We start from the raw sequence: 17,919 nt of genomic DNA on the forward strand, positions 1-17,919 counted from the left end.
CTCACATAGCATGTTTAAAATGAACCGTTAAATAATCAATCTTATTATAGGGGCGGCATGTTTTATTAGAGGGGCGGCATTCTAATAGGACAAAAAGGGTCATTACATGATCATTCAAGGTGTCCCTTATCAAAAAATTGGAAATGACAAATTAACCCTCATTATTGATAACCTAGTTTAGTGTTAATGATTAATTTCACTTGTATTAACTCAAAATCAAAACAAAATCAGATTTTTAGAGTTAAAAAGAAAAAAGTTTAGAGGAGAAGAAAAAGAAAAACTTTTGTGATATTTGTGAAACCCTAGATTTTGATTCACTCAACCAAAATGAGTGATTCCAGTGACCCGGTATACTTCTAAATTAGTTCCCATTAGCTTTTTCTCGCTCAAAATTATCTACAATACGTAACAAAATCAAAACTTTTAAGTTTTCAGAAGAACTTACAGTTGCAATTTTTCTCGTGACCAACCGTAACTCTTAGTTACGGTTCGTAAGTTATCGAATACCAACCGTAACTGGTTAAATTTGGGGAAGATCCAATTGTAAAACCAGTTACGGTTGGTAATTAAATTTGGACAACAACCGTAACTAAATTACGGTTGGTAAATAATGAATCGAGACCAACCGTAACTACCCTACGGTTGGTAACTAATGAATCGAGACCAACCGTAACTACCCTACGGTTGGTGTGTCAACTTAACTTTTGAACCGTAAATCATTATTTGATGAATTCTTAAGACGCGGGATTATTTACGGTTGGTATGGTTGTTTGAGTAACAAACCGTAACTCAATTACGGTTGATAAATATGATGCAAATACAAACCGTAACTGAACATATTTCTCAAAACTAAGAACTTACGGTTGGTATTTGAGTTAAAACCAACCGTAGCATCAACCCAATCTACAGTTACGGTTCGTATTTGAGTTATTACCAACCGTAACTCACATGCAACTAGAAATTTCAATTTCAATTTTCATACAAAACCCTAATTTTTGATACAAAATTAACTTAAATCCAACACGATAAACTAAACCCTAACTGGGTTTTTCCAAACATTTTTCGAATCGTCGATTAATCGAAGACGATGAAATTTTCAGTTTTAATGGAGGTTACGGTTGATGGAGGAGAAGAAAAGATGAAGAAGATGATGAAAAAAAACTGATTTGATTTTTTATGATTCATTAGGTTTAAAAAAAATTGATTTGATTTTGGTTGATTTAAGGTGAAAAGTGTAATCTAATCAATTTACATCCCCTTTAGGACATCCCCTAACCAACTAAAGGGACATTACTATCACAATGCCGCCCCTCTAATAAATCATGCCGCACCTATAATAAGCTTGTAAATAATATCTTAAATGCGAACGTCAAACTATTATTTTTGGGCATAATCCCAACACCGCCATTCTCATTATCACCAGCCCGTTTCTTCAAAGTAAAAAAATCAAACGCACTCGTATCGAAATCCAATCACAAACTCATTTATCTGAGTTAAAGTGAAGTACCCAATTCTTCAAACATTTCAAATAAATAAATTAACTAATCTGATGTTTCTGACCGGGTATAAATTGTTCTTCAGATTTTTGTCTCAAGAGAAGTACACCGATAGAAAAAACTGAACAGGGAAATAGCTAGAGCAAGTGACGGAGAAGATAGAGGCGAGGTTCGGGTAGTGACTTAAAGAAAGCCAAACAGAGAGTAACAACTTTTGGCCTCCACACAGGAGTCCTTTTTTTTCTCACGATAATCAAAACACAAAATTGGTTAAAAAGACCAAAATCAACAATTCCTGGGTGAAAAGGACATTTAGATTTTGATACTGTTTAAATGGACAAAAATGTAATATCCCGGATGCAAACAATTTCATCCTATCCATTTTCAAATACTTTTTCTTATTTTTAATTTACATCATGATGCATCCAGTTTCTTCCTTGTTATTTTATAAGTTTAACTCAAGATGAATCCAGTTCATCCTTTCTACTTTCTTGGTGTCCATTTTAACTAATTTTTACTCGTCCATTTGAACCATGTTCTAAAAATATTTAGACAAATGACCCATTTTCCGTAATCAAAACACGTGTCTTAGTTCAAACGGTCATCTACATAAGTGCGGCCCAAATTCCTTGACACTGGCACACTGCTAAAGTCACGTTAACCATCAATATCTTCTTTTTTATCACAGCCCCCTTCCGCCCCCGTGCCATTATGGCACGGGCAATCCACTAATAAGATAAAACAGGAAAACGAAAATTCGAGAAGGAAATTTCGATCGAAATCGGATTACTATTAGTATGAATCCTATAAGAAATATAATCTCTAATCACAGTCCTTCGTTACTACCTCCTCATCTGTTCCTGCTAAGCAGTAGTAGAAGTTATGTTTCTTCAAATACATCCCACTTGGAAACTGAAGTGATTAATGAATGCAAGTCTGGCAAAATTAAGAATTTATCTGATGCTTTGTTTTACTTTGATAAATTAGTTTCCACCAATCCCCTTCCATCAAATCTAACATTCTTTCATATATTCAAAGTTTGAAACTACTATTACAAAATGGAATGTTATTCAGATACAATCACTTTGTATAGAAAAATAAATGGTTTCGGAATCCAACCTTGTTTCTTTACATTGAACATTTAGATTAACTGTTGCGTTTAATTAATGGAAACTGAGTATGGGTTCAGCTTGTTTGGTAGTGTTCTGAAGAGGGGATATGATCTTGATAGGATCACTTTCAGTAATTTGAAAGAGGGGTTGTGTTTGAAGGAAAGGATTCAGTCTGCAGCTAAACTATTTGAGAAAATGATTGAAAGAGGAGTTCGACCGAATGCCATCACATGTGGTACGATAATAACTGGGCTTGTTAGTGCTGGTGAATTAGATCATGCTGTTGAATTGCTGAGGAAGATGGTTAAACAGAATTGTGAAGCTAATATTGTTTGTTATGGTATGATCATAGACGAGCTATGCAAAAGAGGATCAGTTGAGGAGGCTATGAATGTGTTTTCTGAAATGTTAGATGATTCGAATATTGTACCAAATGTCATTGTTTATAGCTCTCTCATTAACGGGCTTTGCAGTTCTGGTAGGGTAGGTGAAGCAGTTAGAGTCTTCGACAGCATGTCTAGTCGAGGAGTTTCTGCGAATATATATACTTACACTTCTCTAATCAACGGACTTTGCAGGCGTGGGTTATGGAAGGAAGCAATAAGATATTACAATGAAATGGTGGGGATTGGGATTTCTCCCAGTGTAGTTACATTTAATGTGTTAATAGATTCTCTGAGTAAACAAGGAAAGGTGGAAGAAGCTTCCAAGATATTTGATGAGATGATTAAGATACGGACAGAACCTGATGTTTATACTTATAATTCCCTGATGCTAGGTCTGTGTTCGACAGGTAAGATAGAGGAGGCACGCAGACTCTTTGACTCGATGACAGGTAAGGGCCTTGAACAAAATGATTACAGCTTCAATTTGTTGATTAATGGATACTGCAAGAGGTCTCGGTTGGATGAAGCTATTCAACTGTTCAGAAAAATGCAAAAAATGGGATTGAAACCCGACCAAGTTACCTATAATACATTACTAGATGGACTATGCAAGGCCGGAAAAGTTACTACAGCACTTACCATGTTCAGTGAGATGCAATCATATGGAGTATCTCCGGATATAGTTACATATAATGCACTGATGATTGGGTTGTGCAAAGCTGGAAACACTGAGAAGGCAAGAGAATTGTTTTTTGAACTCCCGAAGAAAGGATTATCTGCGGACGTTGTATCATATACCACTATCATCAATGGCTTGTGCAAAGAAGGAATGCTTATTGAAGCTGAAAAATTGATCAATGAGATGAAAAATAAAGGGTGATACCAAATGCCACTACGTATGGTACCATTATTAAGGGTTATATTGAGGAAAACAATGTTACAAAAGCATTACAGTTTCTCAAAGAAATGAGAGGAAGGAAATTGTCACTGAAGGATGCCACTAAATCTCTGCTAATCAGTTCCATGTCTGCAGATCAACTCAAAAACTTGCAAGGATGGTCATCTTGATCAATAACTACTAGGTAATTTATTTACTTTGTTGTAATAAGTAGACATTCTTAAACAGTTGGAGCTTGTCAGTTGTAAAAAAACAACTTGCACAGCCTTATCATTATTGGAACACTAATCAACGGGTTTATTAACTTGACTCGAACCAGAAACATTCAGAAAAAATTACAGAATTAAACAACAAATTACTCAAAATTAAAAAGACATAGGACAACAAGTCGTGTCGCTAATCCCTTGTTATGACACAATATCGGTGAATCAAATCTCCACCTTTGTAACCTTGATAGTTCTTTCTGTCATTACCCGATTTACCTTGTTCACAGTAACAAATAACGTCTCATTATGAGAAATAGCTGAGATTGCGTCCAAGTTTGCATATTTAGGGAGATCAAACTTCTTTGTTTGCCAAAAGAAGGATATACCAACTGGACCATAAACCGAACTTAAGTAACTGACGATAAGAGTTCTATCACCCTCAACCTTAACTTTGATCTCATCATTGCTCATTTCCTTGCCACTCAAGTCTATGAGGAACACGTACGAGTTTACCATTTCCGTTGGAGCAGTCGCCATATCTTCTCCAACTCAAGACTTTTAACGGATCAAAGCCTGACAAAAGTTATATTTTTTAGAGAAATACTTCCAGAGATTTATGATACTTGAGAAGAAACTCAAGTAATGAAAAACACTTGGATAGATCAAAACTTGTATGAACCAGTAATGGATTGGTTAACTCTCTCGAATACGAAAAACACTGCATGCTTTCCCAATGCCTAACTTTTCTTTTGCCTAAGGATGCGAAAGTTTAGTGACTATATACGAGTTTGGCTTGCCTATATGCCTTCCAAATAAAATGAAAAAAACAAAATTCACATCATAATTCTTCACTTTGGACCACAAACTTTACCCACCGTTTAATCATAGACCAAATATAAACCAATGAAAAAACATATAATCCTAGGTAATTAACCACTATCTTGTTCTTTAACGTAATCCTACACCTATGGAGTAAAATTCGAAGTTAATAGATTACACCTAAAAAGCAACCATATATACCTCTCAAATCAGTCATTTCAAACCGCTGTATCACTTGATTCCTAGGCCCCCATTATGGAAGTATCCTCCTCGGAAAGAATAAACTTGGAACGTCAAGCAAAATACCATCAACCGGATCAAAAAGGATAAAAATATAATGCCACTTCACTTTGCTCACTCGTCAGAACGCATATGTTATTTTCACATATCCTATTAATCAAGTGGAGTTTAAAATGAAGGCACAATGGGTACTCTCACGAATCGGGGGATACTCAAGGTTATATGTACTTACTTTTATTTTATTTTTGATGTGAAAATAGTGAAAAATGTATCATCTGATTACTCAAGAGTAACTTATCCTTCATCAAATTCTGCTGGGGATATTTTTATAGGTATTTAACATGCCGGATTGATACAAAATCAGAACTAATAAGAAACAACAATGTAGATAAATTTTAGTTGCACATACTTATTAAGAATGCTACTGAAGAGAAATTTAAAATTAAAACTCCATTAACATCAACCAATAATCACTGACTCTCCTCTAATCCAAAAAGAAAACGAAACCAACCCCAACCCAACCAACTAAAACAAACACCAAGAAAAGCTCGATCCCCAAAACATTAAACCAACCCACTGAGAAAATAATATGCTAGCATTGTGATTGCAATCCCCAAAACATCATGACTGCAGTTCCATTTCACCATCTACTTCTACATCACTATATGGAACACAGTTATATCAGTCTGTTGAATACAAATATAAGTTAGTTAGACCAAAGACCAAACGATGAGTTTCTGTATGCACTAAAATGTGCATAGGTATACCAAGGAAGACATACCTACATCAGTGAGCTTTAGTGGTCTAGTGGTAGAATACTATGAATAGTAACCAGCAAAGTACAACATTTTGCAATAGTCAGCCAAGCTGATTAAAAGAATCAGCCAGTACAAAGCTTGCACGATTCAAAGGAGATGTGGAAGGAAACTTTAATCTGCAAATACAATTGCAAACTCACAAGTGCCCATGAAACAGCCCAAGTAATAAACAACAATAATAAAGCTTAAACCTAGAAATATCATAAAAGAAAAGGTTTTGGAAAGATTAAATTTGAGTCCTGCTAATCTAATTGGTCTCCATTTTCCTGATAGACCTTAGTGGAATTTGTCTAATAACCTTCGGGAAACTAACTAATAGGTCCCTTTATGAGAAACACCGGAGACTGCAACCAAATCTGTGTATTGAGGGCATCAAACCCCTGTCTATTCAATTTCCAGAGAAATGCCTCCAAGAAGGCATGCTAAGAACAACTGCACAGCATGATACAATGTTTATGTTCTACTAATACACAAAGATACACAGCAATGGATGGACATATCGTCTAGGTAACTGACAAGCATTATCATCACTTAGCTTATTTTAATCAGAGTTTCTATCAAGCTTAATGTAATTGTAAATGACAGACTTGTTCTCTACCCTTGTGACAAACTAGGTATGTTGAGGGCAGACAAGGTTCATTTTCTGTTTTAGATGGTAGAGCCTGATATGCCAACTTACACGAGTTGATTGCTTACAGAGTAGGAAAAGAATAGTTAAAAGACTAGTAATAGAAAATTTCTTCCGAAGCATACATTACTGTCTCTGATATGAACTAGTAGCTGCTCTGTAACAAATTATAAACATAACAAATGATTGATTTGTCAGTTATATAGGAGTGACTTGAGAAACAAAGCTGATTTAACAACAAATTTCCGCCAAAGATGCAGGGAGATGTGAATTCTAAGCAGCCTTAATAACTTTGAGATACAGAAGACTCACAGCATTATCCTCAAACAATAACAACATTCATAGATGAAGTAAATATTGGATATATAATCCAAACACGTCTTTGGTGAATTAAGATTGCGATTATTAGTTTAATCCTACTATTAAGAAACTGTTGAATACGTTTTAGATAATAGCTACAAGTTAGGAGTTGTGATTATACAATTGACCACGTTTTACGATTACATGTAGTTAGTGTCCTAATGAATAAGAACCCATGAAGCTACGTCTGTTAGTGTGGTGAGAAAATGCTCGGTCATTTGTACGCCTATAAAAGGCACCAGCAATGTTAATGAAACATTTTAAGAGAAATTTTATAAGATGTAATCTCTACGTGAGTTTTGTCTAAATCTCTCTCACTCCTCTCTTGATCCATGAAATCAAACATGATATCAGAGCTGGGGTTGAGAGTTGAGTTGAGGGAGAGGGTTGTAAAAACAAACAGTTTTAGAAGAGTTAAAAAAAATCACCGTGGTTGAGAGAAATGTTTTCGAAACAATATGTTTGGCTTCTTTGATGATATTTTCTCTATGAAGATAAATTGTTATAAAAAAAGATGAGGATTTATTTTCAAAATATGTAAAGGTTTCAAGATATTTTGTTACAAATTATGGTTTTGATATTTTTCTTGCAGGTGTTAATTATCTTGCCCGAAAGAAAATATTATGGTGTTATATAATATTATGGTGTTATATTTTAATGATGATGGTGATGATAAATATGCAAGATACTGATTTGCATAATATGTTAGGTTAATGGAAGCAATACGGGATGCTAAACTGCTAACAATGATGATGATGATCGTGACGACGATGATCATGATGATGATGATGGAGATAATAACTCAAAGATGTTGCTGGTGTATGATGATGATGAATGATGATGATGATGATGCAAGGATGAAGATAATGATCTGATTAAGGCGATGCAAGGTTTAACCTTAACTCCAGCTATTGATTCTTCCCCTGATCCTCCTATTCTTTCTACCCAAGAGATGGAACTGAACTACCGATGGCTTGGTTCGGATACTTAGTCTGCTGATAAGGTGATAATCTCTCTAGGTCAGTTGAGAGCGGGACTATCTTTCCCTTTGTATGATCCTTCAAACCTCATCTTCCTGGAGATTCTCGGCAGGCTTCAGAGTGGGGTTTTCCATCTTACTGGTAATGCGATTCGGATTTCCAATAAGTTCAAAGTTCATTCTCGCGATGGCATCTCGCAACTTCCTTCTTCAGCTGACGAATTTGATTCCTTGGATTTCAACATAGACTCTTTCGTGGACAATTATTCATCTGTCTTTACAAGCACCCGGGAGCATCAGGAGTGGGGTCTCGAGCTTGTTAGAAAGGCAGTTTTCCCCCTACTAAGGAGCTTCTTCTGGATGTGGATTCCCAACTTCGTCTCTCTATTGATGACTGGGAGAGGTTCCCTTTAGTAGTTGGCGGTTCTTTCGTCTGGGGTTACGACGAAAAGGGCTTTCCTCGCAATGGTCCTCTTCCCAGACACTGTTACCTCGCGGGATGTGGTCCCTGGAGACTTCGTTGGACTGTTCCTAGCGAGGTATGACTTTTCCTACTGCGATTTGCATCATTTGGAACTATTTGTTGTACTTATGCTTCTCAATTTGTTTTAGTATGTGATGCCCGCTGCTGGACTCGTCAAGGCGCGTCGGGAGAAGAAAGTGGTTGCTAAGAAGACTCCTTTTGAACATGTATCATTTTCGTCCATTTGCTAGCGATTTTGTGATGATTTTCCTATCCTGACGCCGTGCCTCTTCGTAGGGGCAGTACCTACTTCTGGGGTACCCAAGGGCCACAAGAAACGTTCTCACCCTACTCCTCCTCCTTCTTCTCAGGTACCATCCTTATTGCCTTTTGTTTGTAAATTTTAGCCCTTTTGGTTTCTAACCTTTGACTTCGCAGACAAGTGCTCCTTTGTATGGTGCATGCAAGAGGCCGCGAAAGACCTTAGATGTGGATGCGTTATCCGCAATACAACCCTCCGCTCTCCTTGGTCGTCCCGTTCGCACTAAGCAACATCCCCCTTCAGTTATTGCTTCTGCTCCTCTGAAAGAAGCCGATTCTGTCATTCGTTCCAAGGTCGCGGATTCCCCTATTCAGCCAGGGGTTGAATATCCTAAGAGTTCTTCGGGGGTGCCTTTCTCTGGAGAGAAGGGAAAGCAACCTGTCCAGCCTGCAATGTCAAATCCCCTTTTCTACCCGGACATGCAATTCCTTCGAGATATTTATCAGAAGGATCAAGAAGATCCTACTATGAGATCTCGCGCTTTGGAGTCTTTGTCCGCCCTTGTTTCTAATGACTTCCTATCTCAAGACTCGTCCGAGCTCTAGAGTGCTTCAATGAATCTGTCTCTCCAGCAGCACTCTGCCTTGATGAACCAGGTGATTTCTTTGTACCTTTTCCGCCATTTTTCCTTTCCGGCTCCGAGATCTATTTTCTGAGTTCAAGCTTTGCTTCGCAGGAAGTCTACCGTCACATGGCAACCCTTGTGGAAATTCGGCTCGTTCGCGAGATGGCTAGGAAAGATGAGGCTAAAATCAAAGCTTTATCGGAGAACCTTCAGAAAGAAAAAGATCATTCCCGCCAGCAAGATCAAAACATAGAGAAGATTTTGAGTAAGTTCTTTTTTCTTGAACGTCCCTCTATTGTTCTTTCCTTTTCTTCCATTATTTTCTTATTATACGCTTTTTCAAGCTCGATGCATGCAACGTCAAATGAGCGCCGACGAAGCTTCCTCTTCGCTGGAAGATATTCGCGCTGAGATAGTGAATCTTACAACTCAGAATGATATTTATGTTTCAGAGAACTTCATCCTTAATGAAAAGGCCGAGACCCTTTGCTTGCAAGTGTACCGTCTGTCAGTTGAGTGCTCTCGTAACGAGGAACTGAACCTCCACCTCCACAATGACAACCTGCGCCTTAAGTCAGAGCTTCAACTGGTCTCTAATTCTCTTACTACCTCGTGGTACCTGTATTCTTCGTCGATAGCCAACTATAAGAAACTGGAGGAATATTACGATCGAGTGATCAAAAGCAAAACCGAGCTCGCAGCTACTCTTCGTAGGTCTCGGAATACCGCGGATGGTCTAAACGAGGAGGTTGATTGTCTGAAGAAAAAGGTGGAACTTTTGCAAGCTAAATTAGCCACTTCCTCTCGTCCAAAACCTTCGAAATCCTCTCCTCCAATCAAGCCTGGAAGAACTTCATTTTCCGTCACCATTTGTTTCTCTGTATCAGTCCAACATCGTCTTCGCAACAGGAACTGCTGTTGCGATTTCTCTGTTGCATTGTTTACTCATTTGTAATCAACTTTGGAGCAATAATAATATATTTTGAGATGAATTACACCATGATGAGCTAAACCCCAACACTGGGGTGATGGAGGAAGCCTTATTTCACACTTGGGTAATTATATTTAATTCTTCTCATGACTTTTGCACTAATTTTAATTGAAATTATGATTTGAAAAAATTAGTTGTCATTTGATTTGATGCGGCATGCTTAGCTTAGATGATTTGATGCCTCATGCATAACATTTACATCTAATATTTGGAGAATTTATCTTGGCAAATATAAGAGTCAATATATTTTATATATTTACTGAGCTATAATTGTTAAAAGAATCATTATTTGAACCTTAAGAAATGAATTCGGTGGAATCCTAAACCCCAGTACCTCTTGCACCATTGTTAATATTTTTGTGTATATAATGTTTTATAAATCTAAAAATCCATTACCTTCACAAGTCCGAGTTTGAACGATACCCCTTATCATCATTACTACAACCACCAAAAATACTATAACAAAATGGCGCCGCTGCCGGGGACCTGTGCTTAGGTAGAATTTTTTTTTTTTTTTTTTAGGTTTATTATTATTTATTTATTTTTTCCTTTTTACTGGTTTTTTTTGTGTTTGATTTGCAGGTTCGAAGTGGAGTACTAAGGACCTGGGAAGGAAAAGCTTAAAGCGGAAGGAGCGAAAGAGGAATTTTCTTTTTTTGTTTTATATATAGAAAAGAGAAAAAAAAAAGAGAGAGATTTTTTATATATTTTTTTTAGGTTATTTTTCTTTTTCTTTTGCACTTTACTTTATTTGGACTTTGGACTGGACTCTTGGACTTTATTATTAATTTTTTTTTAAACCCTACGGAAGGGTAGTTAAATACAAACTGTGTGCAGGGAAGGACGGTGATTACAATATCACCTCGGCCCCTCGGGTTCGCACACGGCATAGGAGTCGTGGCCCGAGTCGACGACAACGGTTCATCCCCCGTCTGGAACGGGAGGTAAGTCCATCGAAACACTCGCGACTCCCCTGCAAGCGAGTTACTGTCTGCCTTAAGGTGCTAATTGTTTGAGGACGAATTTGGACTGTCTTTAATTTTCCTAGTAAAGGGCAAGGCCTGGCCTAGACAAGATAAGGGTTCGGATTTCATCACCGCTCCCTTCTTGCCCGCCTTAGGAAAACAAAACCTCACGCGAACCTAAGCCTTAAAATCTGATTAGAAAGAGACCTATAGGGTATCGAGCTTATTAGGAAAATTTTTCGAAGGATATTGGTTATTCTTTTAGCATACTTCGAAGTTCATGACGGTTTCTGTGAGTTGAATGCGTGACTGCGCCGCCTTGTACTGCGGTGAGGCCTTGGGTATCAAAGCTCCACATAGCTTCCCTCGCCTCGATTCAACTTACTTTGACTCGGATTGATTCCAGAAGGGTTTGCTTAAATTGTAACGAATTCCCCTTCGAGAGATAGAAGCTGGTCTAGAAACAATCTAAGTGAGCCATCATGCTTTTTGTTTGCTAGAAATCTCTAGGTTTGCTGTGGTAAAGTCGAGTCAGCCTGCTGTGTGATTGCTAGAACCTTCCTGTTAGGATTTTTATTTCTTTTTGATTTTTTTTAGTGTATGCCCGATTTTGTTAATAGGGCTTGGAAAAGAGATACTCTAGGTCGATTGATTAGGGAAAAACCTAGTAGTTCTTCTGATTTAGGCAGGGAGCTCGAAGATTGTTCTTTTGAGAGCCCTGTTTTTGGAAGCTTCAGTTTTGAGAATCTGCGTCTTTGTGAAGAAATTTCTCCTAGTCCTTTGGTAGTGCCAGAAATGGCAACTTTAAAAGATTTGTTGAACCCAACTAGGACTTCTCGTCCGTCTTGTATCAAGTTAGTTGAAACCGAGGCAAATTATGAACTCAAACCTGGGACTTTACAGATGCTCCCAACCTTTTTAGGAAAAGAGAATGAGAACCCCTATTTTCATGTTAGAGAATTTGAGGAAATATGTAGTACTCTGAAAATTAAAAACCTTAGTGATGATGCACTGAAACTTAAATTATTCCCCTTTTCCTTAAAAGATAAAGCCAAATCTTGGCTGTATAGTTTGGATTCTGAGTCAATTGAAACCTATGAACAACTTACATCTGCCTTTATACATAAGTTTTTCCCAAGGCACAAAACATCGTCTATTAGGACACAAATTTGTACTTTTGCTCAACAAGAGGGAGAATCTTTATATAGGTATTTAGAAAGGTTCAATGACTTAATTTCTCAATGTCCTCATCATGGTTTAGAGAAGGTTAGGTTAGTTCAGATCCTCTACGAGGGTTTAGACTATTCAACAACGACCATGGTTGAGTCCTTATGCACAGGTGGGTTTGAGAATAAAACTGTTGATGAGGCGATGACATTTTTGAATGAAATCGCCAATAAGACCCAACAATGGGAAAATAATAGGGAACCCCAGAAAACAATTCTTCTAAGTAGAGGAAACGTCAATAGGGTAGAAGGATCCTATGAGTCAGATGCTAAAATAGCAGCCATAGCCAAAAGGTTAGAAGCATTGGAATTAGGTCATTCTAGTGGTAAAATAGAGCCTTTTTGGGAAGACCATACTGTTGAAGAGCAAGCCAATGCTCTTTATAACAACACTAGATTCGATAACCGTCAGAAGTTTGACCCTTATTCAGAAACCTATAACCCTGGCTGGAGAAACCATCCCAACCTTTCTTGGTCTAAGGGCCAGAATCAAGGTCAGTCTAGTAACTCTCAAGCTCCCCCAGGCTTTGGCTATCCTAAGAATCCTTCAGCCCCGGCACAGTTTCAGAACCCTTCGGATAAAAAGATTATGAGTTTAGAAGAGTCTCTTGCTTTGTTAACTCGTAACACTATGCAGTTTCAGCAATCTGTTGCTCAAGGTATAGAAGAAAATAAGAGAATAGGTCAGGCTAACTCTCAGGCTATTTCCGAGTTGAAAACCCAGGTTAGTCATATAAATGAGTCTTTGAGGGAAAAAGGTAAGTTTCCTAGTCAAACTCAACCCAATCCTAAAGAAGATAAATCGTACAATCATGTGAACTCTATTACAACCCTTAGGAGTGGAAAGAAAGTTGACAATAAGGTTGCCATGCCTGATAGTGAACATGCTTATGAGCCAGAAAATGAGGAGACTGATAGAGTCTCCAAAGAGACCAATGAGGGTCCTGATGAGCCCGGCTTTGTTCCCAGAGCCCCGTTCCCCCAGCTGCTAGTTCCGACTAAGAGGGAGTCCAACTTTAAAGATATATTGGAGGTTTTTAAGCAGGTTAATATCAACCTTCCATTATTAGATGCAATTAGGCAGATTCCCTCTTATGCCAAGTTCCTTAAGGACTTGTGTACGCGAAAGCGTAAGCTCAGTGTCCAGAAGAAAGCCTTCATAGCTAGTCACGTGAGTTCTATTATTCAGAATACCACTACTCCTAAGTATAAAGACCCAGGGTCCCCTACCATTGCTTGTACAATAGGTAAGTACCGTGTAGAGAAAGCGTTGCTTGACTTAGGAGCCAGTGTGAACTTACTTCCATACCATGTGTACCTTAAGCTAGGGCTTGGTGAGATGAAACCTACACAGATGACACTTCAGTTAGCTGATAGGTCCATTAAAATTCCTCGTGGTGTGATTGAGGATGTTCTCATAGAGGTTGACAAGTTTATTTATCCAGTGGATTTTATTATCCTAGATACCCAACCTGTCCCTGACCTAGAGAACCAAATACCAGTGATTTTAGGTCGCCCGTTTTTAGCCACGTCTAATGCGATCATAAACTGTCGAAATGGTATTATGAATCTATCTTTTGGTAATATGACTATTGAGTTGAATATTTTTAATGTCAATAAGCTACATTCTGAGCTAGATGACACGTGCATTGAGGAGGTCAACATGATAGGAACCTTAGTTCCGAAGTCTGTACCAAACATCGAATCGGAAGATCCATTAGAGAGTTGTCTAGCCCGTTTTAGCATGGATTTCGACGATGATAGCAACATTGAACAAGTAAATGCTCTGTTGGATTTTATTCCTATGTTAGATACCGATAGATGGAAATCTAGGTTTGAACCATTACTAGCTACCGAATCTACCTTAATCCCTTATTTCGAAGAGCCTAAAGATCCTCCTAAGTTGGACCCCAATTATGCATTTGTAGGCCCATCTGAGATTTTGCCTATAACTTCCGATTTGGATAGTGATCATGAGATTAGGCCAGTAACCGTGCTTCAACACAATAAGAAAACTCTAGGGATGACCATAGAGGATATAAAACATATAAGTCCTATAGCTAGTATACCTCAAAATAATTTAGAGGATGAACCACCTGATTATAATTCAGAGAAAGCAATTGACCTTTTTCAGGAACCGGATGGTCTAGAAATTAGGAATATTGTGACTAGTTTATGTAGAGACACCCAAAACTCTAAGTTTGGGGGTAGTGAACTAGAAGAAGCTCTAGAGTATTTTAAATACTCTCCGGATCCGGAAATTCAAGCCATAGTTAAAGGTCTTACGGAGAATAGTGATTATCCTAAATTTGGGGGTAGAGATTGTCAATTATCCCCAGTAGAAGTTCCTAACTTGGGACTCAAGCCTAGTGCATCTGAGGTATTGCTTGAGTCTATTCAGACTCCACAACCTGATCCGCCTGATTCTGTTCAGGAGGAAATCCATATATTAGAAACCCGTTTTTCGGATGAACCTATTTTTCAAGACACTCTTATGAAGCCCAACTGGAGGCTCTGGATAGATCCGGTTGTCTTGCAAGAAACCTTAGATGAGGATGTGCTCCTTTTGTTCATTTTTCTGAACCAGTGCAGTTGTCTCATATTGGTGTTAGCTCTATTTGGTATTATGGACCCACAACTTTTTCGGCTATTGGTATATGACTTTGGAAGGTGAAGATCCTTTTTGAGGTATTTGATGTCTGGCTGAAGACTTAAAACTTAGCACTTCTTGGGAGGTAACCCAATCTCTCGCAACACGGTAATATCCTTCCTTAACTCTTTTACTTCAAATAGTAACTGTCTCTCCTTGTTCATGCTTTTAGTTTCATCTTTAGAACATTGAGGACAATGTTAGATTTAAGTTTGGGGGTATGGGAAGAAACTTTTTAGTTGCAATAAATAAACTCCAGAGCCTAGAAATTTATGCGTATTAGGATAGCACTAACCAATCTAAGTGGATGGAAACATTTTGTTTTAGGAGTTGAGGAACCAATCTGACTAGATGGAAACATATAGAGTCTATTCATAAAAGCACAGAGCTCAGGTGTTAGAAATAACATGATAGTTTCGCCATATCTTGTCGAGTCCTTTTCACTTTCTATTTTTAGTTTTCTTTTATTTCAAGTGATTTGGTGGGGCACACGATTCAAGTTGTTACCTTTGCTAGGGTGAAATAGAGTGACTGAGTTACCTTTTCCAAAAAAAAAAAAAAAAAAAAAAAAAAAAAAAAAGACCGGACCAGTTAGACCAATCGGAATAAGTATTAACACTTGGATAGCAATATGCGTGTGTTCTCCCTGTTTCCGTCGCCTAAGCAAGCGTGGAATGCAGGACCCGTGGGAACTATCGTGTAATCTGCTGACAAGAAGCATGCGCTTGGATCCAAAAGATCTATTCATGCCGTTAAGTTAAAAAAAAAAAAAAAATGGTTATTGTTATGTGTAGTCAACTGCTGGTTCCCTTGTATTTGCCAGTTTGTTGATCTAGATTTAAGTTATTGACCACTGGTTCCCTTGTATATGCCAGTGTGTTAATATTAGTCAGACCGGTATCTCAGTCATTTAGGTTAGGTTCTTGGCAGAGGCCTTCAGACAGATATGGGAAACACCGTTCACTTTTCAACCATCTACATTTTTCTTTTCCATCTTCTTAATCTTTTCATGTGATTAGTCTGACTCCGAGTATGATGTCCATCGTGAAACTATCTTAGTAGAGCTCTGTCACTTATATGAATTTTAGTATGCTTGAGTGCAAACTCGTGTACAACAATTGGAATTTCGCATCAGGGTTCTTCCTCTTAGAGTCAATAATTGTATGCCAACCAAGGAGGTTCTTTAGTGCTTTCCAAGGTTCTGCGTAGATAGCTAGGTCTGGAGTATTGGTTTTTGTGGGTACACCTCTGATAAACCCACCCGAGATTAACTCGGTCACTTTTCAAGAATAAATTTGCTCGAGGACTAGCAAACAATAAGTTTGGGGGTATTTGATAGACACATTTTTGTGTCAATTTGTCCTCAATGTCAGTATTGTTGGAACTCTATTTTTGTACTAATATTGTGTTTTTATGTATTTTTAGGAAATAAACATTTTTGGAAAATTTGGCTCGAAAAGTTGATTTTGGTACCCGGAGGACAAGTGTTATTTGGACTCTCGCTTTTGGATAAGGGGCAACCTAATTACTAAGGGCACCACCAGAACACCTTCTTCTCAAATTCAAATTAATTTTTTTGGCGGGAAAAATAGGTTCATCAACTGGCAGATTTTCAATCGACAAAATGAAGGTGTTGTGGTGCGATTCAATGGCTGAAACTTGGTAGGAAGATGTGATATAGCTTAAGAAACACATTTATGGCATCGAATTCGATCGGATTTGGCTGGATAATCACCAGGTGATGAAAACATCAAGAACAGTTTTGGCGGGAAAAAATTGTCTTGAACTGCCGTGACTAGGGTTGATGATTCGAAGGTGTTACAGTGAGATTCAATGGCCCAAATTAAATGGGTTTGTTCCTAGGGCCTAGACAGAGCTGGTATGGGTGTTGGATTCGGTCCAATTTGGTTAGATAATCGGTGGGAATCAAAACAGGGAAGATATTCTCAAATAAGGAAGATATCCTATTTTTAGAATTGTGGATAAGAGAGTGCATGGGTTAACTCTATTGGCTGGACTTCTCCTACAGCTCAAGGATGACGCGTGAGAAGAGATAAAACATGGAACAATCCGTAACAAATCAGAGAATTAAAGAAAAAAATATCGGGAATATTTTCATTCACTACCGAGTAATGGGAAGATTTTTTGGATTAATGGAGGAGATTCAATGGTTCAATTACGTATAAATATGTTCCTAATGTTCTAAAGAGAGGCTGTCGAGAGTTTGGGGTCTATAGGAGGAGTGTAGACTCCACAGGAATTGAGAGAAAAATTGACAGAGAAACTGCTGCTGCTGCTGTCTGAAGAACAAGGAATCGGCCACGGTTTCTTCATCCGATGCGCAACAGTTTCTTCATCTTCGCAACAGTTTCTTCAACCGATTTGCAACAGCATATTCAGCCACAGAACTTCATTTTCCGTCACCATTTGTTTCTCTGTATCAGTCCAACATCGTCTTCGCAACAGGAACTGCTGTTGCGATTTCTCTGTTGCATTGTTTACTCATTTGTAATCAACTTTGGAGCAATAATAATATATTTTGAGATGAATTACACCATGATGAGCTAAACCCCAACACTGGGGTGATGGAGGAAGCCTTATTTCACACTTGGGTAATTATATTTAATTCTTCTCATGACTTTTGCACTAATTTTAATTGAAATTATGATTTGAAAAAATTAGTTGTCATTTGATTTGATGCGGCATGCTTAGCTTAGATGATTTGATGCCTCATGCATAACATTTACATCTAATATTTGGAGAATTTATCTTGGCAAATATAAGAGTCAATATAT

The 17,919-nt window shown here is 37.9% G+C and overlaps 2 protein-coding genes across 2 annotated transcripts; one reads left to right on the forward strand and one right to left on the reverse strand.

Moving 5' to 3' along the window:
* The first annotated feature begins 2,167 nt into the window (after positions 1-2,167).
* On the forward strand, positions 2,168-4,220 carry LOC113327779 (pentatricopeptide repeat-containing protein At1g63400-like). The gene has a single exon (XM_026574909.1). It carries the CDS (start codon positions 2,663-2,665, stop codon positions 3,872-3,874), a length of 1,212 nt encoding a protein of 403 aa, XP_026430694.1. The 5' UTR covers positions 2,168-2,662; the 3' UTR covers positions 3,875-4,220.
* Positions 4,221-4,320: 100 nt separating this feature from the next.
* LOC113328082 (17.1 kDa class II heat shock protein-like) lies at positions 4,321-4,635 on the reverse strand. Its single transcript, XM_026575173.1, has one exon. The coding sequence runs from the start codon at positions 4,633-4,635 to the stop codon at positions 4,321-4,323; it is 315 nt and encodes a 104-aa protein (XP_026430958.1).
* Positions 4,636-17,919: the final 13,284 nt, after the last annotated feature.

The sequence above is a fragment of the Papaver somniferum genome, unplaced genomic scaffold (assembly GCF_003573695.1).
Source record: "Papaver somniferum cultivar HN1 unplaced genomic scaffold, ASM357369v1 unplaced-scaffold_107, whole genome shotgun sequence".
NCBI classification, from domain to species: domain Eukaryota; kingdom Viridiplantae; phylum Streptophyta; class Magnoliopsida; order Ranunculales; family Papaveraceae; genus Papaver; species Papaver somniferum.